The sequence below is a fragment of the Vombatus ursinus genome, unplaced genomic scaffold, assembly GCF_900497805.2.
Source record: "Vombatus ursinus unplaced genomic scaffold, bare-nosed wombat genome assembly UNPS02012901.1, whole genome shotgun sequence".
NCBI classification, from domain to species: domain Eukaryota; kingdom Metazoa; phylum Chordata; class Mammalia; order Diprotodontia; family Vombatidae; genus Vombatus; species Vombatus ursinus.
Window position 1 is genome coordinate 820,240 of NW_020952679.1, and position 26,690 is coordinate 846,929.

Below are 26,690 nucleotides of genomic sequence, written 5' to 3' on the forward strand. Positions count from 1 at the left end.
ATGAAAAGCCCAAAGGTCACTCATTTTAAAATAGACTGTAAGAGGAAAAAAGTCACTTTCATCAGTACTGGAAACAAGCAACGTTTTCTGCATACCAACAAATGTAGCAGGCCACATCCTACAGAGGACTCCCTGGAGAGGCAGCTAGGTGAGGGTGGCCCAGCAGATGAAGCCCGGAGTCAGGAAGACCTGAGTTTAGACACTTACTAGCTGAGTGTGCCTTGACAAGTTACTTCCCCTCTGCGTGCCTTGGTTTCCTCACTTGCAAAATGGGGATTATGATAATAATAGCTCCTATCTTAAAGGGCGGAGATACACACACACACACACACACACACACACACACACACACACACACACGCACGCACATGCATACATACATAAAGTATCTGGCAAGCCTTGACGTGTGTATGTAGGGACCTGAAGTAAGGAGCCTTCCCAACAGGCTCACTACAGCAGGTGAGCCCTCAGGTACTTACAAGCTGGAGAGTATTATCATAATTCAATAATTAGAGAATACTCCAAGTTCCATAATGCCTTTCTAAACAAGCTCAGACTTAGGAATCATCTCCACAGAAAGGGCTGCCATGTGTTTGTAGAAATACGACCTGATCCATATTAAATAAGCAATTTCCACAAATGCTGGTGAAATCAATGCCAGAACTGTGGGCACCAGACTCTGGTCCCTTGTTTCTGTGGTATAACAATGAGCCATTGCTAGGAAGAAAAGAAAAACCACCCACCTCTGAGGGATGCCAGCTGCAAGTTCATTGGGCATTTCAGTATTTTCTGATATCACCGGCTTCTCCTGAGTAACCATTCCAACTTCTCTTTCTAAATACATAAAGATCTGATCAGGAAAATTGAGAGGAACCCAACCTATTAATGCAGGCCACATTTTTAGTCACTGTCAATAGGTTATCAAGGAAGGTCAAGACTTCCAAAAGGACACAACCAACCAGCATTAGAAGAGAGACAAGCCAACCCAGGTTTTAAATCAGAGAATTTATTTCTACTCATGACCATTAAGGTTCAACCATCCCCCTTGGCACAAATTTATAATCTGTATTTCTAAACAATGTCCTGTGCATTTTTTAGCTGAGAAGTAGGGAGAGGTAAGAGAAAGGAAAGGGAATAAGCATTTATTAAGTGCCTACTATGTGCCAGGCACTGTGCTAAGCACTTTCTAGATACTCTCACATTTGAAAAGAAAAGGAATGGGAAACACTAGTTACATGGAGAAGGCATAAGAATAAGAAGGGGGCCCAGTGACAGGAGCTGCTCCTCCGCCTCCAACACTCCCCCTTGTCCCCCACCGGGAAGCACATGGTTGGCTGTCTTTCGCATCACTCTTGGTGGCATGAAGCTAAATGATGTCAAAAATGAATTTAAGTGAATACTGCATCAAAGTTCACTATGGAGTCCCTAGTAAGAGAAACAGAGCCACCACCACCACCAATATCGCAGGACTGAGGAGCTCACTCACCAGGAAGAACAGGAAAGGGAATTCTTCAGCACCCTGGCCACAGTCCACAGCATTTACCTTCTGCCCATGGACAAGTAATTGTTATCTATGCTCCAGGAGCAGGTCGTTCTTGCTCCAAAGGGAGCAGCCATCTGCTTGTCAGGTTAGCGGGTAGGGACAAGAAAATGCTCCATGAGCAAAAACCCCAAAGGCTTTAAGGTTAAAACGGCAAAGAAAATAAATCAGAAGAGGCTAAGGAGTAATCCTGATGGGTGGAAAGAAACACAGCAGGGAATGTTAATAATAACAGAATAAAGGCATCAAATGAGATCTTCTGTATGCCTCCATAGGCACGCACGTGTGTGTGCATAAAGAACTAGCTGCCATTTATTCAGAGTTTTAAGGCTGGCCAAGTACCTTACATATATTATCTCCTGCCCGTATTATCATCGAGGGAATAGCAGCTCCCTCGGCGGCAGAGGAACCAGGGGCCATTGGTGGGATCAGAAGAGAGCTCACGTGGTGGGAGTCAAAGGAAGAAGGGACAGGCTGTGGTGGTCGGGGACTTGCCTGCTCAGAACAGCTGAGCCAGTTACTTTTCCACCTGATCCCACAGGGAGGAAGGCCTGCCAACTGCTCGGAGCACATGCCTAAGACTCATCAAAACAGACGACCACTGCCTACTGTGGGAGATTTTTATGGGGATAAATTACATTCCCAGAGGAAAGCAGGAAGTACTGAGTCCCTGGAAGGAAAAAAGACCAGAAGCTTACAAGGAGTACTCTTCACTGCTGCCTATTGATGCCGGGGCCTCAGGACCCTATGGAAGAGTCAGGAAGTCGCTAGGAAACCATTGTCTGGAAGGGGGTCTGCACTTCTCGGGCATGTCTTCAAACACAGGAATTCATCTTCCCAGTCAGTGGAGTTCTGAACCTCAGCACCTCCCTGATCCTTCCCACTCTCTCACCAATGCATTCAGTCAGCTGCCAAGTCCTATCAATGGGACACCTACAGCCTCTCACGTCTGTCCTGACTTTTCCACGCCAAAAGGTCAAGGAACCAATAAGGGGAACTTCTCCAAGTCTGATTCAACAAGGACCGAGTTGCTCTAGGAGAATGGAAACAAACTGGGGAAAAGCGACCCCTCTCCATCTTAGAATTCACGATGGGCAAAAAGAAAGCTAAGTGTAGGTGGGAACGCACCCTAGGGTTGGGGAAGGGAAATTGTGCAGTATTCAGAGAATGATTTGGTAACAATCCTATCACCCACTTCTTAAGGCAAATGGGATTGAAAGTTTTCAAGAAGGAAATTCTGAAAATGACGGCAGAAACAATTTCACTGAATTAACAAACGAGGGAGAGGGAAAGAATCTGTCTAAAGAGACTAATGTGGATGAAGCAACTTTGATTTCTAAACAAAGGGAGACAATTAAGGATGACTCCAAAACAGTGGCATGATCCTATAAGTAGAATGGCAGCAAAGAGAGAGGGAGCATGAGATTGCGGATAGAGAAAGGAGGACTGAAATGTAAATCCCACCTTGGACAGGTACTGGCTGGGGGAGCCTGGACAAGGGTCCCTGAACCTCTCAGTGCCCCAAGACATCCTCTAGGATCCAAGCTGCAAAAGAGGCACTGACCTACCCTAACGGAAGGAGTGTCCTTACTGGGAGGTCACTATACTAAGGAAATCTCAGGAATGGACCAAAATAATAATAATAACAATAATCATAGCATAGTATAATAATTATTACTAGCAATAACAACAACAACCGTGTCCCAAATCCTCGAGTGCAGCATAAGATCTGCACTATGGTGGATAAAATGAGGACGGGGTCAAATAGTTTGACTCTGATTTTATTTTTTTCTTCAAAGGTGGGTAACCTCTGGATGTGAAAGGAAAGAACAAGCCAAGAGAAAACAGCAGATCCTGCAGAACTACATCCCAAAGTATTAAAAGAACTGGTAAATGTGATGAGCGAGCCACTGGCAGTGATCTCTGACAATGTGGTAAGTGGGAGAGGTGCCACAAGACTGGGGAAGGGCAAGGAGTGTTCCAGCGGAAAAAAAGAAAAGAAAAGGAACAGGAAGAGGAGAAGGAAGAGAAGGGCAGAGTCTGCAAGTTTCACCTTCTGGCCCAACTCCAGACTGCTTTGTTAATGGGACAGTTAGCGAACGTCTGACTCCAGTGAGCTAGCACGGCTTCACCAAGGCCAGGCCATGCCACATACCTCACAGAGAGCCAAGACAGAAAGGTCCCACGCAGGCAGAATGTGCAGAGATGGCACCAAGCTGCTGCCTAATGGCTGGGAACTAGCTCAACAAATTACGGTGCAGGAATGTGATGGATTATCAGTGGCTATAATAACGAATAGGACACATCTAACATAGCACGGAAAAACTGCTATGAACTGCGGAAAAGCAAAGGAAACAAAACCCAGGAAATAACCCATCAACAAGCATGTTAAATTATCAGGGGCTTACTGTGTGCCAGGCACAACACACACACATGCACATGCACGAGCACACACATGCATGCATGCATGCACACGCTAACACGGGTGTACACATGCACACACACACACGCATGCACACAAACACATCCTCCAATGTAAAAGAAAAGAAGAAAAAGAAAACTAAACCTTGTCTAGTTAGAATGAATGGCTGAGCTTAGCTGCACAGAAGGGATGAGACAATGAGCCCCTCCCCTTCATCAGAAGTAGGGGCCCATGGGAATGGAGTTTGGCCTACTCTGGCAGACTCACTTGATGTGTGCTGGTGACTTTCCTCCCCCTTTGTCTTTTATTCTTTGCTACAAGGGGAGAGGAGAAGGAATGTTGTGAAGGTGGGAAAGTGAAAGTGAAGTAAAAACAAAAGCTATCAATAAAATGTGTAAAATTTCAATTTCTAAAAGAGTAGAACATGTCAGACTAATCTCAAGTTTTCTTTAAACCAGACACGGGAAAACTGCAAATATGTTTTCCCAAAATTTCTGCAGAGAATTCAACACAATGCCTTCTGTTATCCACACGGACAATACGGATAAATGCCGGGCAGTGGCAACAGCGGCAGAGATAGCCATAACCCAACATTGACAGGCAACTACAGGGAGCAATCATTTTATCCACCTGAGCAAAGAACATGCAACACAAAAGAGCAATTGGAGGACAGCAACTTATCCCAAGACTCTGCTATTTAAACCCTATGGAAAAAGACGAGGAAGCGCTAACAGTGACGATGCCCAGGAAATGATGCTTTTGGGAGGCCTGCAGAGGACAGGCAAGCCCAGCACTTCTGGATTCGCCTACAAAAGTGGTCATTGTGTCCACAAACCACTGAATATCCCAGAAAAATAGTAGGAGAGTGACTTGTCCTGGTATTAGATCCATCTGAATGAAAAAGAAGAAAGAGGAAGAAGAGGAGAAGAGGAAGAAGACGACGATGACAACGAGGAGGACGGCTGAGAGAGCTAATACACAGACAGCATTTCAAGGGGGGCTAAAGTAGCTTCTCAACATTATTTCCTAACCAACACTTACCCAGCATTTTCCAGTTTGGGAGGCACCTCCCATGACCTCACTGGATCCTCACAACACCCCTATGAGGTTGGTACTATTATTATCTCCACTTTACAGAGGGTAAAACTTAGGCTTAGAAACGTTAAATGACTTGCCCAGAGTAGGTGAATGAAGGAGAATTTGAACTCAGGTCTTCCTAACTCCAAACCCAACACACTATACATTGTGCCACATGCTGTCTCTCCAAATTTAGGACAGATACGGGCAAAATGACATAGATTCAGAGAGTGGTCAGCTGGGCCACCCAAAAATAGTCTTAAATGGAAAAATGCCAACTCAGAGAAGGCTCTCGGGTGGAGCACCTCAGGTATCAGCAGTCACGCCTAAGAATCCTGACCCTGTACATTTTCCCCTCTGTGACTTGGAGACGTACCCCAAGACTTGGGTGGAGGCAGAGAATCATAACATTTTATAGTTGGAAAAGGTCTGTGTGGTCATGGGGTCAAACCTTTGCCCATACTAGAACAATGGCCATGCAGCCTCTATGGAAAGGCCTTTGAGGAGGGGAGAGCCTCTCTCTCCCCCAGGGGTTGACCCATTCCATTTCTAGACCTGGCTTGCCCTGTCACTCCCAAAGTTTACGTGATGTCAACCTTCAATGTGCTCCTTTCCAACTGGCCCCTGTGGTTTCTGCCGCTGCTCTCTGAGCTCTTAGGGGTCAAGTCTGATGACCCTTCCCCCACGTGCAGACAACCAATCCATGTGTTTCCTCCCAGGCTTCACTTCCTCAGTAGTTGGCATGAATGTTATTTGCCAACATCCTTGCACTTACCTATTTATATGCATGTTGCAACCCCCAATACAATGAAAGTTCCTTGAGGGTGAGCATTTTCGGGTTTTGGGTTTGTATCTACAGGATCCAGGTCTTCCACGTTAAGAGAGGGTTAAGAAATTTTGCTGAATTAAACTGGGGGTGTGCCCTGGTCAGACTACCGCTCCCGCAATGTAGTATTGTTTGGCTACCATAGCTCCTGATTGGATCCCCTGCCTCCCGTTTCTTGCGTCTCCAAGACAGCCTCTACTCAGCTGCCAAAAGGGATTTTCCAGGTCTGACACCCTGGCACAAAGCAGGCACTTAACAAGTGCTTACTGACTGACTGATTGATTGATTCTGGGCCCATTTTGAGAATGATATTGCAAAGCTGAAGAGCATCCAGAGGACAGGAACCAGTTGGGTTGGTGGCTCCAGGTCTTGGAGGACAGCTCCGCACAGCTCACTTGAAACAACTGGGAATGTTTATCCTAGAAGAGACTTATGCCAGGCAGCTGGACAGTAGGTGAACTGGGAGACCAATTAGAGGGCATAATACTTGTCATCACAACCGTGTTAAGAGGGGAATTCGACATATCTTTCTCTGGCTCCAGTAGAGGAATTTGACCCAATGGATGATGTCACAAGGAAGCAAATCAGATAAATCCTCACAATTATAGGCAGTCCAAGGTGGAAAGGGCTGCTTTGGGGAGAAGGCCAGGTCATTTCCACTGGGGGTGGGGGATACTTCCATCAATGGTTAGAAAATAACTTTTGGAGAATGCTCTAGAGGGGATTCTGGTACGACTATGGGGGTTGGGAGGTGGTCTGCAGGCCCTTCTAATTCTAGGGTTTAATTACTTCTAGCAGATGATTCTGAAATAATACCCGTCACCTCACTATTCCTATTAAAGCATAATACACAGGGAGCACGCATACAGGGGGTGTTAAAATGCGTTTGCATCTACAGCACTTAACACAGGATGAGAAAAGGCTTACCTGCATCACTAGTGGAGTCACCTAAAAAGAAAATATATTTACTTTGAATGTCCACAGGAAGTAACTGAGCACAGCCCACTTCCAAAAACCCTCCTGACTCCTTGCTATGGCTAGACTCGCCCATGACAAGAATCATCGTTACCACTTGGCCTCCTCTCTGCCATTTCCTAGCTGTGGCCTAAAGAAGATCAGAGAATCACCTCCATGACTGAAATTCAAATGTTTTAAAACTTCAATATGTATGTATGTACATTTCCCATTTCTTTCTTATTTTACGTACTTATTGTCCAAAGGAAACACACCTACTTCGCTTCCTGCTTAGGCAACAAGCCAAGAAACCACAATTAATATGAAACGTGGGGGTCGCCTGCTCCACTTCTGGAGCCCACAGTATCAAGTTGCCAAAACATTTGAAAAAATCAGAGGTGAAACAAAGTGCTTCTTATCCCACCTATCTGAACTGGCAAATCTCCATCCACATGTTAGTAGAGGAGGAAGAGAAAAAGAGGCTTTTTTGTAAGCTCAGCACCTTATTATATTCACATTCATACGTAAGCTACTTATCCTACAAGTGACACTTTCTCTGTTATTCACAAATGTTATATTTATTTTTAATCCTATTTCAAGAAGTCATTCCCAACTTTTTTCACTATCCTTTGAACCTTAAAAAATGCCACAGGCTAGCACTGACACTCTCAGAGTTTGTTGATTAAGAAAACACCCAATGACAAAAAGCTTCTATGAATTTAGCAACACTTTAAATGAATTAGTACTTCGTTTGTTCCAAGAGCTTCTACAGACATGGAAGAAGGTCAAGCTGAGACAAGCAAGCTAGGATCTATGCCATCTACAGAAGGCATATTTGTTTATTTGTCCACCAGAGCTGGGCAGCAGATGTTGTTGGTGCTAAATAAAGCCCCCAAAGGCATGGCTGGGAGGTCCCCTTCCAAGTCCCCTCTCAGAAGCTCAACAACCATCAAGCAGCCCTCAGTCTCCAGGTGAGAGCCACAAATTGAAAGTGTCCACAAAATCAAAAGCAATATGTCACCAGAAGAAGGAATTTCTTCCCCTGGGAGTTCCCTCAGCTTTGATCCTTCCCGGAACTTGCTCCTACAGACATACAGATGAACAAGAAGGAGGCAGGAGCACCATCCCTTCCCTTGTTCCCTTGTTAGGGCCGCGGGCCCCTAATCCCAGCTGGTACTGCCACTGTGCGCCATGACTCAATGAGTCTTCAATGATGACAAACTGGGCTGTCCTCGGACTGAGTAGCACATATACAACTTCCCCCCTACACACACATACTTACACTGGCAAGAGAATCCAATGCTCTCATTAAAGTGGTAAAACAGACAGGTGGGCAAATGCCAATGAAAAAAGAGCTCGCAGACCCCTCCCTGAGCAGCTGTCTCATCTGTCTTTAAATCTGCTAAAGTCCCAGCAAACAGTTCCAACTTTAACAATCATCCCCTAGGTATCTGAAATTGTATCCCGTGGACATTAGCTCATTTTTCCTCTTTTCCAGAAGACGAAAATTTGAGGTGCTGCCCTACACTCACTGCTGTTCATCATTTCCATGAAGGGAATACATACTATGGCTCCAAACCTACTACCTAAGAGAGAGGATGGAGCTGCTTTACTAAGGAATAATGTATCACTTGTAAATCAAATAGAAAAATGTCTTTGAGAATTCACAATTTTGAAAAGCCAAGACCCTGACAACCTGTTGTGGCTCAAAGTGACCATTCTCTTGCTCCAGCCTAGCTCGGACCCTAGATTGCACATGCTCTGTTGCGCTGGAAATCAGATTTCTTGTTAAAATAGAGAATAAGACCTTTTCTGGCTAAGAGGGAACCTGTGAGGAGCTCAGGGACGAGTACCATCCAGTGCCTTGGTCCTGATGTCAGCAACAAGTCCCACAATGAAGAAAAAAGCGCTGCCAAAGAGGAGCCACACACCATTTTGTGTTGGGATCCAAAGTGATGGCACAGCCAGGCCAGGGCTGGACTTGAGGTGAGGAAGCCCTAAGATCAGATGTTGCTTCTAACAAACAAGTCCCTCCCCATTCTGCTGACCAGAGATGATGACAGATAGCGCCTACTTTGTCACTCATCTGGGACTATGGGGAGGCTGCAATCAGATGGCATTTGTAAAGGGCTCTGTAGCTGCAGACCTTAGAGGGCTATGTTTGGGAGCAGTAGAGAAATGCCTAAATTTCTCTCTGAGGAAGCTCTTCAGAAGAGGCCCCTCCAATGGCAAGGGGCTCCTGGACAACTCAAGTTAGGAGACACTCTCTCAGTAGCAGGAATCTTATAGTGGAGCCTCTAGGCATTCCCGAAAAGGGGCAGCCAGTTGGAATTCTTACCTTTGAGCTTGGCTGTCGGCTCGGGCTCAGCGTTTTCATGCCACACACTAGCTGGGCTGCCGTCTGAAACACTAGCTGAATTATTATGAGCTTCCTTTCTTCCTGACATAAAATAGTTTAGAATAGGAAATTAAGGCTGTAATCTGAAATTCAATCAATTCAATGGCTATCTTACCTGAATGCTCCAGTGCTCTGTATTAGCTAGTTAGTTATCTAATGTTATTTACCTAAGGTTTCCGGTGGCAGGGAGAGATTGCTTGGAAATGATCAAAGGTTTTAGTGATGACAGAAGTGGGGGACACTTAGCGTCCTTGGTTACAGCACTGGGATAGAGAGGGAGCCAGCGCTGGATTCAGAAATGGATGGCAAGCTGCCGTGGCTGAACCCCTAGGCCCCGCTAACCAGTCAAAAGTGGCCATCCCATACTTCCCTGTGGTTCCTACCCCCCCCAACCCCATTTGTCCCCAGCTGGGATTTAGTGGCTCTTTCCTCCCAAGGGGTCTTGAGGGTGGGGCAGGGAGTTGATAGGCAATTCTTTGGATGGGGTAGGATAGGGTAGGGAGGAGAAGAACGGACTAAGTTGGCCCAGGTAAGTACTAGGTAGATTGTGTGGATTCATGGTAGCAAACAGGGGAGCTAGCTGATGTCCCACGGGAACAGCAGTGGGGAGTATTCCCAGGTGCCAACCCAAGTGACATGGGAGATCTGAGCACCTAAATAGTCTGTTTAAATCAGAAGCTATGGCCCCAAAGTGTGTAGAGTTGGCCAAATTCTCCAGCTAACTGATTCATTAACAATTTGTACAGACTCAGAAGAAAAGAAAAAGAAATATGATCCTAATTTATTTTTCTTGCTGAAAGCAGTTTTTTAATGTTTAAAATTTTTCAAAGAAATAATTTGCAACACAAGAAGCTGTGTTACATGTGAAATGCTACAAATATCAGAAAAGGAAGCTGCTTTACTGAGTATAATATAAAACTTTTAAAAAGTTAATGGCAAATAGTATTTAATGAAAAGAAACTGGTGACACATAAAAACTGTTTTTGAATATTCTACTTCAGTAGCTATTAATTTATGAAATTAAAACTGCTATAAATATACTTATAATTATTAAGTGAGCTAAGAAGGCAAATGTTAGAGAGTAGCTTTAGGGCATAGAGCATAAATTAAGAAGAAAACATACTGTGAATTTCTCACTGTTTTTTCATTTGAAGATATAGTACTTTTTTTTTTCTAAATAAAAAACTCACTGGCAGGGAGAGCGAACCCTCAATCTACCTGCCCCTTTTTCTAGTATCATGGATCTCAGTCTTCTCCTGTCCCAACAGAGCCTTCTGCCAGGTCTACACCCCAAAGAAATCTAAGGAGGAGGACAAGGTCTTATATGTACAAAAATACTTATACAAGTACTTTTTGTGGTGGCCAAAACAACCAAACCAAACCCAAACTGGAAAATGCCTATCACCTGAAGGAGGGCTGAACAGATTGCAGTATACGAATGTCAATGGCTCTAAGAAACGAGGAAAAGGATGGCTTCAGAGACATGGAAAGACATGGATGGACTGACACAGAGTGAAGTGAGCAGAAGCAGAAGGGCAATTTATATAGTAACTCAAATATTAATAAAAAGAACAATTCTGAAAGGCCTCAGAACTCTCATCGTCGTCATTATCACCTTTATCATCACTATTTACACAGTGATGATTAACCAAGATCCTGGGGAATGATAAAAGAGAATGCTGCCCAAGGCCACAAAAGGTGGAGGGTTGAGAATGCACTTGTGGGTGGGATGGATGTGGATTGTGCTACTGTGATACAGGTGTTTTTTCTTTGGTTCTTTCTTTTTTGTGGGTGAAAGAAGAGGGAAGGAGAAAAAATCACACTTGATAATTGAAAAATAATACTAACAATTTGAAAATGCTAAAAGAATTCAAAAGCAATACCACTACTAGGTCTGTATCCCAAAGAGCTCAAAGAAAAGGGGAAAGGACCTATTTGTGCAAAAATATTTATCACTCTTTTTCGTGGTGGCAAAGAATTGGAAATTGAAATTGGAAAATTCTCCATTCATTGGGAAATGGCTAAATAAGTTGTGATATATGATTATGATGAAATGGTGTTCAGTTGTTTCGGTCGTGTCTGACTCTTCTTGACCTCATTTGGAGTTTTCTTGGCAGAGATACTGGAGTGGTTTGCCATTTCCTTCTCCAGCTCATTTTACAGATAAGGAAACTGAGGCAAACAGGGTGAAGTGACTTGCCCAGGGTCACACAGTTAGGAAGTATTTGAGGCCAGATTTGAACTCACAAAGGTTAAGTCTTCTTGACTCCAGGCCTGGTGCTCTATCCAGTGCACCACCTACTGTGATATAAGAAATAACGAGCAGGATGGTTTCAGAAAAACCTGGGAAAACCTATATGAATTGATGCAAAGGGAAGTGAGCAGAACAAGGAGAACCATGTACACAATAATGGTAATATAACAATGATCAGTTGTGAAAGACTGAGCTACTTTGATCAAGACAAGGATCTGAGATGATTCCAAAGGATCTATGATGAAAAATACTATCCATGGTCAGAGGGAGAGCTGACAAACTCTGAGCGCTGACTCAAACAAACTTTTTTAACTTCCTTTATTATTCTGTTTGTGTGTGTGTTTTATTTTATGACATGACTAATAAGCAAACATTTTGCCTGACTTCACATATATAATCAATATATTGCCTTCCCAAGGGGCAGAGGAGAAGTAGGAGGGAGGGAGAGAATTTGGAACTCAAAATTTTTAAAAAAGAATGTTAACTTTTTTTATACATAATTGACAAATACTTAGTGGAATAAATAAAAATATATTTAAAATTGCAAAAGCAAACTCCAGGCTGACTCCCCCAGGCCCAGCCCACTTCTTGGGCTGGAGATCAGCTCAGATACATCCTGAGTGAGGTTTGGTTTCCTCATCTAAAACGGAGGAAATTAACACCTGTCCTACTTCTATGACAGGGTTGTTTTAAGGAAGGTGCTGGGCTTGATCTTAAAGGCCACTGTAAATATGAACCATGAACCTGGTCCTGTTTTAAACAGTAGCCCTTTAATGTGGGCAGTGCTCTGGATGCTGATTATACAAGACAATGCTTGATAATTTGTCTTGACCTGCCCACCAATGGGAAACCTGAACCTTCTAACAAGGAAGAGGTTATCATTACAAGATAAATTCTTGCAAAAGGACAGATTCAGCCCAGAAGCCAAAGAAAGGCTCTTTGTACGGTACCATCTTTTTTTTTTTTTTGGCGGGGGGGAGGGAAGGGGCACGGTTGTTAAGTCAGAAGAGCTACAAGTGTCGGAACCAGGTATGCCACAGAAAACCAAAGAATAACTTTGAAAGAATGCATGCTCTACCGACCATGGTGCAGGGGCAGCCTGCAGACAAATAGACATCCCCATGAGTAAGAATCTGCTACCAATTCTGAATCAATAGGAAAGTCCTGAGGCCTTTTTCTCAGTAGCATTAAAAACACTAGACTTTATTTTAAACTGTGAAGCAAAGAGGGGAAATCTTTCATTTATTTTAGGTACTAAAGACGTAGGGGAGCCGTGAGGGCTGTCTCCAAGCATCTGAAGGGCTGTCGGGTGGAAGAGGGCACAACCTGGTTCTTCTTGGCCCCAGAAGAAAACTCAGAGAATGATGGGTAAAACGTGTACTACAGCTGCCTTAGGCTCAATGTCACGAAGAGTCTGCCCAAAGGGGAAGGGGCTGCTGGGGGAGGTCTTATGTCATGGGGAATCTCAAAGCAAAAGCAGCAGGTTCCCTGGCGGGGGGCAGGGCAGAGAGAGAGGAGACTACAAGGCTTGGGAGAAGGCGACTCTCTGCTCCCAGAGCCTCAGATCTAGTCATCAACGAGGAACGAAGCATAGGAACCAACTTCTGAGACCTACCAGTGTCGACCACCAGGCATCCCTTGGCGCTGTTCACTTACCTCTACACACCGGGTGGGCCCCAGGTACTACTCTGCCCAGGGTCACTGGAGCCACTTTCCCCCAGCATGCCATGTGAATACCACCCACTTTTAACCCTGACCTGTCTAATGTCCTGTTCCTTACAATACTCCACAGCAGGCAAGGTATGTGGGCTATTGAGCTGTGTCCCTGGGACCCACCTGCTCTTCCAAAGAGGCCAAGCGGACAAGCTGGTGCTGGTGAAGCTCACGCTACAAGGTGGCAGGTGCCTGAGAAGGCCCATAAAGGTTCACTATGGACAGGCTGGGACTCTTTAACTCATTTTATCAGGGACATCTCTATGAGAGCACACAGAGAACACGTAACGGTGACCAGGGGACATTCTCAAAGGTCTGAGTTGGCGCTGAGCCGCGCGATTGCCTTACCTATCTCGGGTGATGCCGTTTGCTGCTCCAGCTCCTTAACCAGCCCAGCCATTGGTGGGTCTGAAATAGTCTTAGCTGAGCCAGTATTATCCTCCCTTCTTCCTGACATAAAATAGTTCACATAAAGTGTTAAAATGCGGTTTCAGTTTTTCAAATAGCTGACTTGTTAATTTAATATCTAAATAAAGACAGAAAACACAGTGCTCTAGTGAGTGACGTTGACTGTAAGTGGCACCACGTCATGGAGGAAGCTGATGCAGGTGGGATGGACAGTCCCCTGGGAAAGCTCTGCCGAGTGCTGCTGTGACACACTGTCTGCAACAGTTAGCTCATCCTAGAGGTCAGGTCCCCACTGACAAAAATCACGAGCAGCCTTCAGGCAATAGACACGCACCACACGCCAGGCTCCCCCAGCTCGGCCAAAGAACGTGGAGAAGGGCTCTCAGCCAGGCTGGGCCGGGCCATGGCTTGGTGCGCCATCGCCCATGCAGCCGTCCCCTCGCTGGAGCACCGCATACTCCTTGGCTTTAGCTAAAGAAAGGAGAAAACTCTTGGTTTTGTCTTGCTTTTTTTTTTCCAGGGAAAAGGCTAGTTTCAATAGTTCTGTATTCCTTTCTTTCTGACGTGAAAATATAAAGTGAAGTTTTGTATTTGCTGTTGTTACTAATGTTGCTATCATTGCTGCTCCTGGGGGGCTTCCTTTAGCAATGTGTGTGTGTGGGGGGGCATCTGTTCTGCATCTTGCAGCGTTGAAGAATTGCCATGGGCCCTGAGAGACTGAATGGTGAATGGTCCAGTATATCTTACACCATATACTGAGATAACGTCAAAATGGGTCCGTGATTTAGACATAAATCGTGATACTGGAAGCAAATCAGAACAGCATGGAATATCTATGTCAGATCTATGGATAAGGGAAGAATTTATGACCAAACAAGAGCTAGATAGCATTATGAGATAGAAAGCAAATAACTTTGAATATATTAAAGTAAGAAGTTCTTGCACAAACAATCAACCACCATCAGAGGTGGGCCTTAAACTTCATCTTCCCAACACTGAGGCCAGTTCTCTACCCACTGCACCTGGCTGCTTCTCACTCCAGTTGAGGCACACATTCAACATATAAACACAGAAGTGTCTACTGCCCAAAGGACATGCCACACCCATGCCCCATTTGAAAGAGGTGACCTATGAGTCCTCAAAGAAGAAGACAGTCTCACAAAGCCATGCCAGTGCTCATGAAGGCATCCACTACCCACACTGCTAGCCAAGACAATGTCCCAGAATCCCCCAGGCTATGCAGGGCTTTTCCCATGTCCCGTAGCATCTGGGTACACAGTGCAAACAAACAGCTTTCAGACCACAGGCGTCAGCAGAGAAGCCCACTGGAGCGTGCCAGGAACAGGAATCCCACCCCCGGAGGCTACCCCAGCCATATCAATTCAAGACAAGGTCAGAGGAAAAACTCCCCAAGGTACTGATGCTGGGCCCTTCCCAGAACTGCTCAGGTCATCCACAGCCCCAGAAGGAAACAGCTGCCAGTGTATCCTAGGCCCCTTGTGCCTACCAGCACCCTTCCTCCTGTCTGCCTCACCTTGACCACCCCCCGCAGGGGCCCCTAATATCCTGGTTCCCGGGTTGCTCCTATGTCCCTCCTCGGCTTCCTCTTCCTCCCCAATTGCCTTGGTGTGCATTTAGTACATGTAAGTACATGTAAGGCTCATCCTTGTAAATCTGCCCATGAGCCCCCTTTGAATGGAAGCTCCTGGAGGGCAAAGACTGTTTCTCTTTTGTCTTTATAGACCCAGAAGTTAGCCCAGTGCTTGGTATACAGTAAGGGTTCAATAAATGTTTGTTGACCGACTGATGCCTCATTTCATCAAAAGGAAAATCACGTTTCCATTCCAATCGCTGCGATCCTGCTCACTCCTGTTCCATGGCCATTCCCTCACTTGGCGCTCCCTACAGCTGGCAGAGCCATAGGAGGTGAGGAGACAGAGCTAAGTCACCTGTGGCTCTGCAGTCAAGGATGCAGATTTACCCCATGAACTCACTGTAGACGGCATTCGGAGTTTATCCATGAAAGCCCTGGCTGCCAATGACTCCCTGTCTCCTGAGGATCACAGCCCTCATTTATGACGTGCAGACAGGGAAGATGCAGAATTAACAGAATTAACGACTCCATCACCAAAGCGTGATCTGCACATCTGGGGTGCTGGCAAAATGGGTATTTTCTCCTAAACAAAATGCAGCTCCTGCATTCTCGGTGCCAGAACCAGGAGCAAGTTATCGGTGACACTCAACTCAAATACTAAAGCTAATTTAAAGCTATTCTACTGGGAGTTTTAGAACTCTTAGTCACTCGTTCATTCATTCACCAGCCATATGGGAAAAGCCCTGTGCTTGGCACGGGGGGAGAAGCAAAGATAAGGGCAGCACCATCCCTGCTCAGGGCAAGCAGAAAGTTGACTCGGGTAAGGACTCTCCCAAACACACACATCGACTCTCACTAGGCCAAATGGCCAAAGTGCAGCACAGACCATGGTGAGGGCCTGAGGGAGGTGCGGAGCTAGACACAGGGCCAGCGTGCTTATCCTGGCACTAGGACTCAAGCATTCAACAAGCACCTTAAGCATCTACAATGTGCCAGGGGCTGGGCATAGCAAGTCAAAAGCAAAAGCCCCTGTCCACACTGGGGGTGGAGGCGGGGGTGGGGGAAGAACAACATGGACATAGAACAGTAAATGTGACCTACACATCAAGTATATCCCCAAGAATTTCCTAAGGACAGGGCACCAGCAGGTGGGAGGATTCTGGCTGGCCTTCCTGCAGGGGGCCTTTGGGCTACGCTTAGAAGGAAGCCAGGGATTCTAGGAGATGAAAGTAAAGAAAGCGCCCCTGCAGGCACACAGTGGGACGTCATATATGGGCCACAGCAAGGAGGCCGGTTTGGCTGGAAACCAGAGTGCGGGAAGGAAAAGCATGTGCAATCAGCCTGAAAGGCTGGGCAGGAGTCAGAGTGTGAACAGTTTTCAAGGCCAAACAGAGAAAGCTGCTTTTTCCTGGAGACAAGAGGGAGCCACTGGAGCTTCCTGAGCTCTGGAATGACATGGTCAGACCTGTCCTTTAGGAGCACTGATTTGTCAGCTGGGGGTGGGGTGGACTGGGAAGGGTAAGAGGAGAGAGGCTAGGAGGAGAAGGGACCTTTATAAACAACTTCCTGGTGGTCCTAGCTAGAAGTCAATGACGTTTAATCATTGGGCCACTTAGGATCCAGAGGTCATCTTGTCTTCTACAGACTATACCTCAGTTTCCCTGAGGCTTTGTCGGACAAGGAAGAATACTTTTCTTGGGACAGTTAGGTGGTACGGTACATAGAGTTCCAGCCTTAGAGTCAGAGGACCCGAGTTCAAATCTGGCCTCGACACTTGACACTTACTAGGTAGGTGACCCTGCGCAAGTCACTTAACCCCTATTGCCTCACTCAAAAAAAAAAAATAATAGTTTTCTTAATATTTTTGGGTATCAAGGTGTTTCCTGGGAAAGCAGGCTCTATAATAAGACAGAGGTAGGGGGAAAGTCATTTGGAAATGGATCAAAGAATTGGTTAGTGGGCTCTAAGGGAGGGGCTGGTAGCCTCTAAAATATTAAGAGCATAAGGAGAGAGACAGATGAGAAACCTGTAGTGGGACTTAATTCTCAACTATATGAAAAACTTCAAAGTTGGTCTACCACCTTTCATGTTAAAGAGAAGATGCTGGGCAAGAAAAAGAGAAGCGTCCAGGGCAGCAAAAGGGAGACCCTGAGCCCTGAGCTCAGAGACACAAACCTGGAGACCACCTTCTCCGAGGAGCCAGAGGGATGCCGAGCCCTTGGCCAGCATTCTGGCAGCACCCAACACGAGTCAGAAAACTAGACCCCAAACTCCCCAAAGCCCATTCTGACTTACATCGGTCTGATGGAAGTTTCCCATTACTCACACTCCAACAATAATGTTTCTGGTTTGGGATGCACCATTATTAGCTCTCTAATACACTTTGGTAGTCCATACTAGCTTTAATCTATGATGGTCAGTCCTGGAGAGTGAGGTCAGGGTGTGCCTGGAAGCCTATTCAAGATTGCCCAGCACACCACGACAAATGTCCACTCGGAGGATGTTTAGCTCCAAACCAATGTCCCCAGTAAAAGGTAAGAGATAAGTCTCTTGCATGAAGATTTCCTCCATAGGGTGTCATTCATTTCTTGACTCCCCCACACCATACCAAATTGGAATTGATTCCTACCAAGAATACCCACTGGAGATATCTCCTACTACATTATTGTGGCTTAAGGTTAGAAAGCTCCTTTCTCATTAAAACCATGCCCTGTGACGATTCCAAAAAAAGAGTGGAACCTCCCCTAAATGATGCACACTGCAGACATTTTTAAAGACTAGAGTTCTCAAAGTACCTTCTGCTGGATTTTTGGATCTCCATCTTGATCCTTTCGCTGTCAATGACCGAGATACTCGATTGGCAAGGTCAAGCTTAAAGAAAAGAGAAAGGGAGATATTAGAAAACAATAAAAAGAAATACTCACTTTACAATCAATTTAAAAAACAGCAAAGCTGGTTTAAAATATTTGTCTTTGAGAGCATATAAAGCAGCAAGGCACATAGAGTAGAAGTCCCACTGGCCTGTCAAATCTCATTCTGCTATTGGAAGCAGGTTAAATTGGATGCTTAACATAAACAAGTTTTTATCAACATCTCTATACAGTGCCACAAAAAGAAAGTGACACTATAGAACCTCTAGCTAGGAGCTGAACTAAGCTACTTAAATAAGAGTATAGTCTAGATAGTTTACATTCTCATATAATTTTGTGATCCTCGTCTTTTCATTTGGTAAAAGGAGAAAAAGGATAAATTAAGAGTCCAAGCAAATGACTAGTTTTTGATGTGCAAGGCACTCAGCCCTCAGGATGTTGGCTATGATGGCACCTGTTTACTTCTTTTGTTTTTGCTTTTTTACTTTTTTTTTTAATTCTGTTTCCCCTCCCTTTTTTTTACACCGGTTAATTAATTAATTTATTTTTAGTTTTCAACATTTACTTCCACAAGATTTTGAGTTCCAAATTTTCTCCCCATCTCATCCCTCCACCCACCCCAAGACGGCGTGCATTCTGAATACCCCTTCCCCTAATCTGCCCTCCATCTACCCCTCCTTCTCTTATCCCCTTCCCCTTTTATTTTCTTGTAGGGCAGGAAAGATTTCTATACCCCACTGCTTATATATCTTATTTTCCAGTTGCATGTGAAAACCTTTTTTTTTAAACATGTGTTTTTAAAACTTTGGGTTCCAAATTTTCTCCCTTCCTCCCTCCCCACTCACCTCATTGAGAAGTCAAACACCTTGATACAGGTTATATATGTCTAGTCATGCAAAACACTTCCATAGTAGTCATGTTGTGAAAAACTAACTATATTTCTCTTCATCCTATCCCGTCCCCCGTTTATTCTATTCTCTCTTTTGACCCTGTGCCTCCTCAAAAGTGTTTGCTTCTGATTACCCCCTGCCCCAATCTGCCCTCTCTTCTATCATCCGCCCCTTATCCCCTTTTCCCCTATTTTCCTGAAGGGTAAGATAGATCTCCATACCCAATTGAGTGTGCATGTTATTCCCTTCTTAAACCAAATCCAATGAGAATAAAATTCATTCAATCCCTCTCACCTTCCCCCACTTCCCTTCCACTGTAAAAGCCTTTTCTTGTCTGTTTTATGTGAGATAATTTACCCCATTCTACCTCTCCCTTTCTCCTCCCAATATAATTCTCTTTCACCCCTTAATTTTATTCTCTAGATATCACCCATTCATCTTCAACTCACCCTGTGCCCTCTATCTATCTATACATATAATTTTTTTTCCCCTCCAACTACCCTAATACTGACAAAAGTCTCATGAGTTACAAATATCATCATTCCATGCAGGAATACAGTTCAACCTTAATGAGTCCCTTACGATTTCTCATTCCTGTTTACCTCTTCATGTTTCTCTTGAGTCTTGTATTTGAAAGTTGAATTTTCTATTCAGCTCTGGTCTTTTCATTAAGAATGTTTGAAAATTCTCCATTTCACCGAATGGAAGGATTATACTCAGTTTTGCTGGGTAGGTGATTCTTGGCTGTAAGCCTATCCTTTGCCCTCTGGAATATCACATTCCAAGCCCTGCGGTCCCTAAATGTAGAAGATGTTAAATCTTGTGTTATCCTGATTGTGTTTCCACAATACTCGAATTGTTTCTTTCTGGCTGCTTGCAATATTTTCTCCTTGACCTGGGAACTCTGGAAATTTGGTTACAATATTCCTATGAGTTTTCCTTTGGAAATCTCTTTCAGGAGGTGATCAGTGGATTCTTTCCATTTCTATTTTACCCTCTGGTTCTAGAGTATCAGAGCAATTTTCCTTGATAATTTCTTGAGAGATGATGTCTAGGCTCTTTTTTTGATCATGGCTTTCAGAGAGTTCAACAATTTTTAAATTCTCTCTCCTGGATCTCTTTTCCAGGTCAGTTGTTTTCCCAATGAGATATTTCACATTGTTTTCTATTTTTTCATTCTTTAGGTTTTGTTTTATATCTTGATTTCTCATAAAGTCAATAGCTGTCAATTGCTCCATTCTAATTTTTAAGGAAATATTTTTTTCGGTGAGCTTTTGGACTTCCTTTTCCATTTGGCCAATTCTGCTTTGAAGGCATCTTCTCCTCATTGGCTTTGTGAACCTCTTTTGCCATTTGGGTTAGGCTATTTTTTAAGGTGTTATTTTCTTCAGTAATTTTTTGGGTCTCCTTTAGCAAACTGTTGACTTGTTTTTCATGATTTTCTTGCATCACTCTTATTTTTCTTCCCAGTTTTTCCTCTACTTCTCTTACTTGCTTCTCAAAATCCTTTTTGAACTCTTCCATGGCCTGGGACTGATTCATATTTTTCTTGGAGGCTTTAGATGTGGAGCTTTGACTTTGTTGTCTTCTTCTGGTCATATGTTTTGATCTTCTTTGTCACCAAAGAAAGATTCTATGGTTTGAGTTTTTTCTGCGCAGTTTGCTCATGTTCTCAGCCAATTACTTGAGTTTTAAACTCTTTGTTAAGGTAGGGGTCTGCTTCCAGTGTGGAGAATGTACTGTCCCAAGTTTCAGGGGTTTTGTGCAATTGTTTTCAGAGATACTTCTAGGGACCTGTAAATTTCCAGTTCTTCCAAGGTGGTATGATCAAGGGTGAGGTGTTTACTCCTTTCCGAGCCAGTGCTCTGGTCTATGAGTGACCACAAGCACTCTTTTCTGCCTTGGGACTGTGAGGAGGATTCCCTCTCCACCACTGTCACTACAAGCTCTACCACGCCAGTGCTCCTCCTTGCCCCAGGACTGCCACTCAGAACTGTGACTCAGATTCAAGCACAGGCAAAGCAAGAGATTCCTGCCTCAGCACCAGCAAAGAGATTCCTGCAATCCCCCTCTGATCAACTACTCAATTCCCTCTCCTCTGTGGGCCTACAGCCTGGGGACATGCCAGGACTGGGGCTGGGACCTAATTTCTCTCTCATCACAGTCACAGACCTTGTTTGTGGCGTTTGAGGGTTAAGAAGTCTGGAAATCTGCCACAGCTGCTTGTGATTCAGTCCCCTGAGGCCTGCTCCGGGTTCACTGAGGCCCGGTCTTTGCCTACGCACCCACGCTGAACTGCACTCCTCTCCCAACATGGCGCAATAGACCTTTCCAATCAACCATCCAGGTTGTCTTGGGCTGAAAATTTGTTTCACTCTGTCTTTTTATGAGTTCTGCTGCTCTAGAATTTGTTTAGAGCCATTTTTTACAGGTATTTGGAGGGGTGTGGGGGAGAGCTCAAGCAAGTCACTGCTTTTATTTTGCCATCCTGGCTCCACTCCCCTGCTTACTTCTTTTGAAGCATCACCACTGGGACCCTAGTCAGAATCTTCAAATAAGGATAAAGAAAATAATAGAATCTCCTTACTGAGACTAAACGAAGTCAATCCAAATGACAGGTTTTTCAGACAAATACACTTTTATCTCAAATATATAAATTAGTCCAAGGCAAGCGTAGAGAAGGATTGCTTGTACCCTGTATACCTACCTTAACAAAATTAATAGATAAGACTACTTTCTAATTAAAAATTTCTATGTAAATAGGCTTTTAAAGGGCTCAAAAATAGTCTTATCTTAGGTAGATTAATGTTACCCCTAAAATGCTGATGATAAAGCCTTTTCTCATAAATGATACAAAACTATACTTAGCTTAGTCCCTATCCACATCATCACACATTGTAGTGACTAAAACTTGAACTAGATTTCACCATAAAACAATTATTTCAAAAGATCCATCAATATACAAATGTGTTCATTCTGATGACGGAAGTGTACCGAATTCCAAGTGAAGTGTTCCGTGATCATCCATGTTCTGGGCATTAAAATAGCAAAATGACATTGGATGGTGCTTGAAAGAGCAAAGGAACAAAGTTTGATTTCAACTCGAGTTTTATATTCATTTGTGTCATTACAGATTTAAAGAAATGTTTAAATCATTTTCAATTTCATCAGCTAAAAGTACAGAGACATGCAAACCTTCTGACAAAAAACAGAAACAAGAAATGTTTGGAAAACAAATGGTTTTAAATGCTGTTTTAAAGTAAAATATCGGTTACTGATGTGGGAGTTTTCTTTAAAATGAAATGGTTTAACTGGCTGTAAACTGATATTAATTTTCTTTTTAAATGACTTATAGAATTGAGCTAAAATGAAAGAACAGTAAAATTTAATGAAATAAAAAGTCATTATTAGTATATTTCATCAGCAGAGTCCTCTATAATTGTACGTGTGTCCACACACACACACACACACACACACGAACTCTTCAAACTACTCGTGGCTCAAACAAATTGAAAACATTGGGAGTTTATGGTTTTATGTTCAATCTTTTATTCCTGTTTTTGTGTCCAACCAAAAAACAGTCATCAGTCAGAGTAACACAAAGGTGGAGGCAGGGCTGAGTGGTCCCAAAGTAAGAAATAAACAAAGTTACAAGCTCATAGGTGCCTCAGAAGCCTGCAAATTTTGTCTTTAGGAAGAAGCCAACCAGCTTGGCCCTGGAAAAGAGATGAGAAATGGACATCCCTCTTCTTGACAGAGGCGGGGGAATACGGGTACCCAACGCCGTGTCTGATGAACAATGCGTCTGATGTCGGACTAGGATGGTTACAGTGGTTGCTTTGCTTCCTTGTTTCTCTCTCTTTTTTGTTGTGACAGGACTCAGTGCAAGAAAATGGAGAATGAAGGTAATACAAAACCAAAAGATATCTTTAAAATTGGTGCTGGATGTGGAAGGCAAACAAGAACAAAAATGAAATTCTGTCTTAAGAGAGATCCAGATCCTGGTTACTAAGGTGAGAATCATTTCCAAATAAGTTTTCTGTGTATGACCAGACCATGCTTAAACTAGCTAAAGCAAAGGTGAAATTCAATCCTAAACTAGAAGACACAATAACTATACAAAGATCCTGCATACAATGACAACTGCCCTGGCCTGAACCATTTAAAGAAACTTGCTGTCCTAAAAACCAGGCAAGAGAGAAGGGAAAAGGCATCAAACAGGCCTAGTCCCACTTCACCCAAGTGGTAATCCTATACAACATTCGAGGCACAATAAGACCTGCAGCACAAAAACCAGCCCAGCCACCAAGCATGCCATCTTCTTGCAAACATGAAAGAAATGGAGATCAAGAGCCATGACAATTTAAAATGTGAACTTATTTGCAAAATGCTACAAGATCAGCGGTAGAATTAAGAGCACCATCACCACCCAGAGAAAAGCGGTGAAGAAGAAGAAAGTCTGGCCTGAAATCCAAAGTGTCCCATCATCCCAGATATTTCTATATGAAGCTGGAAGGCAACAAAATGAAGAGAAGTCAGATAGGCCAGGCAGCATTTCTACAACAAACTATTTCTATCATCAAGACAAAGGACCTGTATTTTAATATAAATTCAAACACCACAGTCCCTGATGTGCTATATAAGAAGTGAAAATGTCCCACTACTAGGAAAACCAAGGAAGAGCAACCTGAACAAGGCCAACTATGTAGAGAAGAAATCTTCACTGGAGATGACAGTTCTGAAAGTACTATGGATCAATTCCCCAGATATCTAAAAGAGGAGAAAATACCAAAGGACTTAAAAAACCCAATAACAACAACTGAGAGGTTCTAAGTAACTACCAAACTATATGCCTGTAATCTCCATGAGCACAATCTATAAATGAGTCCATAAAAGGCAGGGTTTCATAAATGATGTTCTGCAACAAACCACATCTTTAGAGTCTCAACATTGACTCCACAGGCCAGTGGAGACAAGATCCTATGTTATTTATCCTTTACTGACTATTTTAAAAAGCATTTGGCTCAGCAGAGCAAAATGTACCCTCTTCAATGCTCTCCTTCGACAAGGTGTCTCCCATGCGTGTGCTGAGAAAAAGTAAAATTCCAGGAAAGATGAAACTAAAAGCATAATTCAATACCTAGCAAGAAAGGAAGGAGGGAGGTAGATGCTCCCCAAAAAGCTCGTCCATCACAGGCATGGAGGATGCCTTGCAGAGTTCAAATACAGTGGGATTTCCTAGAGATGGTTACAGTTCTTCAGATATTCCTGTTGACAGATAATCCTGTGCTGATAGCATTAAGCTCCAAATACTAAAGAGATTCCTCCATGAGAGTCACAACCTCAAAGAGAGCTTGACCTAACAAGGCATATGGGAGAAAAAGCAAATGGATAAGAAAGGAACACTCTTCAGGCCTAGGCTAGAGATACTTAATCTATCTGCTGGGACTAGAACTGCATATGGACATTGAAGTGCACTCAGAACAGAATAGGAAGCAAAGAACTGGAAACCATTAGGGAAAAGAGGTGGTTGTTTCATTGATCTCAAGCCATGCCCTGATACAGCTTCCAACTTTCTAAAGCACTGAGATTCTTCTAGTAATGTGACATTATTTTATTTTGTGGAATGCCAGGCTCCAAAGCAATAAGGAAAAGACCCCCTGATATGGCCTGCAGGCTGCCTCACTGTAAGAAAAAGATGTCACCTGAAAAGGGGGTGGACTAGTCACATGGACGGAGAGCTACAGTAGCCTAAATAGAGGAAGGGAGGTCTCCTCTTGGAAGAAAGGGGAGATCAGAGACTGAGAACTAAAAGTGGCACTAGACATCATCTAGCCAACTCAAACAAGAAATGAGGCAGGAAAGAACGTAATTTTCCACACTGGAGAGAGTACACATGTAAATGAGATCAAGGAGGGACTGAATTAAAAGTCTTAGGTATTTGAATGTTTGTAGTGATGTTCATTAAGCTTACTTTGAAAACTTTTTTAAAGACATTAACTGGCTTATATCTACTCAAAATGAATCTCTGAAGAACCAACAGAAGAGTGTAAGACATTAAGAGTATTGCCCTGAGTACTATCAGGAAAGAGTAATTTAATTAAAAAACAGTATTTCTTATGATTTCTCCGTGGCTGGTCTGAATAACCAGGGAGCCATTGTGCTATGCAGCCGATGGACATGCATCACAGACTTGGCAGGAACTCTGATGCCACCAAGTCTATCCTGTGGCTGAATGAGAATTCCCTCTATAACTTAAGCAATGGATTAACCAGCCTTTGCTCAAAGCCTCCCAGTTCAGACTATACCCTATCATCTTATCAAAACCTATCATTGAGACTCAACCCAATGAAATCATAGGAAATGACTTTTCCCACCTCGCCTGGCTAAAACCACATACAACCCACTGTTTTCTGTTAGGCATCAAATACTGGCAACTGAGTTAATAAATATTTGTTAAGTGGATTTGAACCGACCGAGTGTCTGCTATATGCAAGTTACTGGGTTAGGCCTGTGGTATATTTAAGAATCTGAAAACATTGCAGGTTTCTGATGATGATGATGATGATGATAATGATAATAATAATAAAAATAATGATAAAGAGGCATGTTAAGAAATCAGATCTGAGAGCTTTTCAGTTAACGACATTCCTTAAAATCAAAATCTTATTTTGTCGTCACACACAGTTATTTGAACTTTCTGCCTGTTTAAAGAAAAAAGCTTTAGAAAAATGTCCCATACATAAAGCAGTCTACCCACTTGGAAACAGAATCCACAAAGAGTAGCACATGTTCGAGGGAGAGAGACAGATCCCAAGAAGGAGGCGGACTGGATTCTCCGATCTCTGGTGATATCACCAAGAAAGGAGGGGACAGTGTCAATTCCAGCACTCTCCGGTCTCTAGAATGTTCTTTGCCTTCCTTTGGACTTTGGTATAATCTGGAAAATGCTTCCCACTTCTTTCTCGAGGGCTGAAAATGCCTTTTTTCCATCTTGATGACAACAATATTATAAATGACAATTAAGCCCCATTCCTGAAATGGCCTCCCTCCAAGTGCGGCTCCAATCCCAGCTAGTACAGGAGGCCTTCCCCAGCCTCCCTACCTGGGCCGTGACTCCAGTTACTTTGCACTTACACCATCTATACGCCTGGCACATAGTAGGCACTCAATAAATTCGTGCTGATGGACTGTGGCTAAAGTGGCCAGCTGCTAAATCTGATGCCAGGCCTAGATTCAACTCTGAGCTTAATCTATTCCCAAATCAAATTTTCAAAGCAGTGTCAAGCCAGTCAGAAGGCACCAATGACACCAGAGATCTTGGATGCTTCCCCTGACCCCCTGACACTATGCTACTAACATGCTGCACTATGTGGGCAAGCCAATTCATCTCTCCAGGCCTCAGTCTCTTTATCTGTAAAATCTGGATAACACTACCCTCACTACCTAGATCTGCCATCCATGACAAGCTCTGTGTGTATCTGGGCTGCCAGATACACACCTACTACTAGAATCCCACTGATAATGGGATTTTTCCCCTATCTATTTCTCATGAATCAGTGTCTACCATGATACAAACATCTGGTCATCCGCATTGTGCTAGCACATACAGAGAACAAGGTTGTTTTCCAAAATCCTCAATTATAATAAAGGATTTTATTGAGAATGAGGTAACAGCAAAATCTATTGAATGCATTTGGTACCACAGTTCTTTGTGTTTAAGAAGGCAAACGGGTCCTCTAAA

At 43.7% G+C, this 26,690-nt stretch overlaps 1 protein-coding gene across 1 annotated transcript in view; it reads right to left on the reverse strand.

Moving 5' to 3' along the window:
* Positions 1-26,690, reverse strand: part of TRAF3IP1 (TRAF3 interacting protein 1) — a 90,904-nt gene that overhangs the window by 45,595 nt on the left and 18,619 nt on the right. Inside the window, exons 8-12 of the mRNA XM_027858305.1 lie at positions 17,982-18,057; positions 13,533-13,634; positions 9,158-9,259; positions 6,793-6,813; positions 744-834 (exon numbers count right to left, since the gene is read on the reverse strand). Coding sequence (XP_027714106.1) covers positions 744-834; positions 6,793-6,813; positions 9,158-9,259; positions 13,533-13,634; positions 17,982-18,057 — 392 coding nt within the window. The remainder of the gene's footprint in view (positions 1-743; positions 835-6,792; positions 6,814-9,157; positions 9,260-13,532; positions 13,635-17,981; positions 18,058-26,690) is intronic.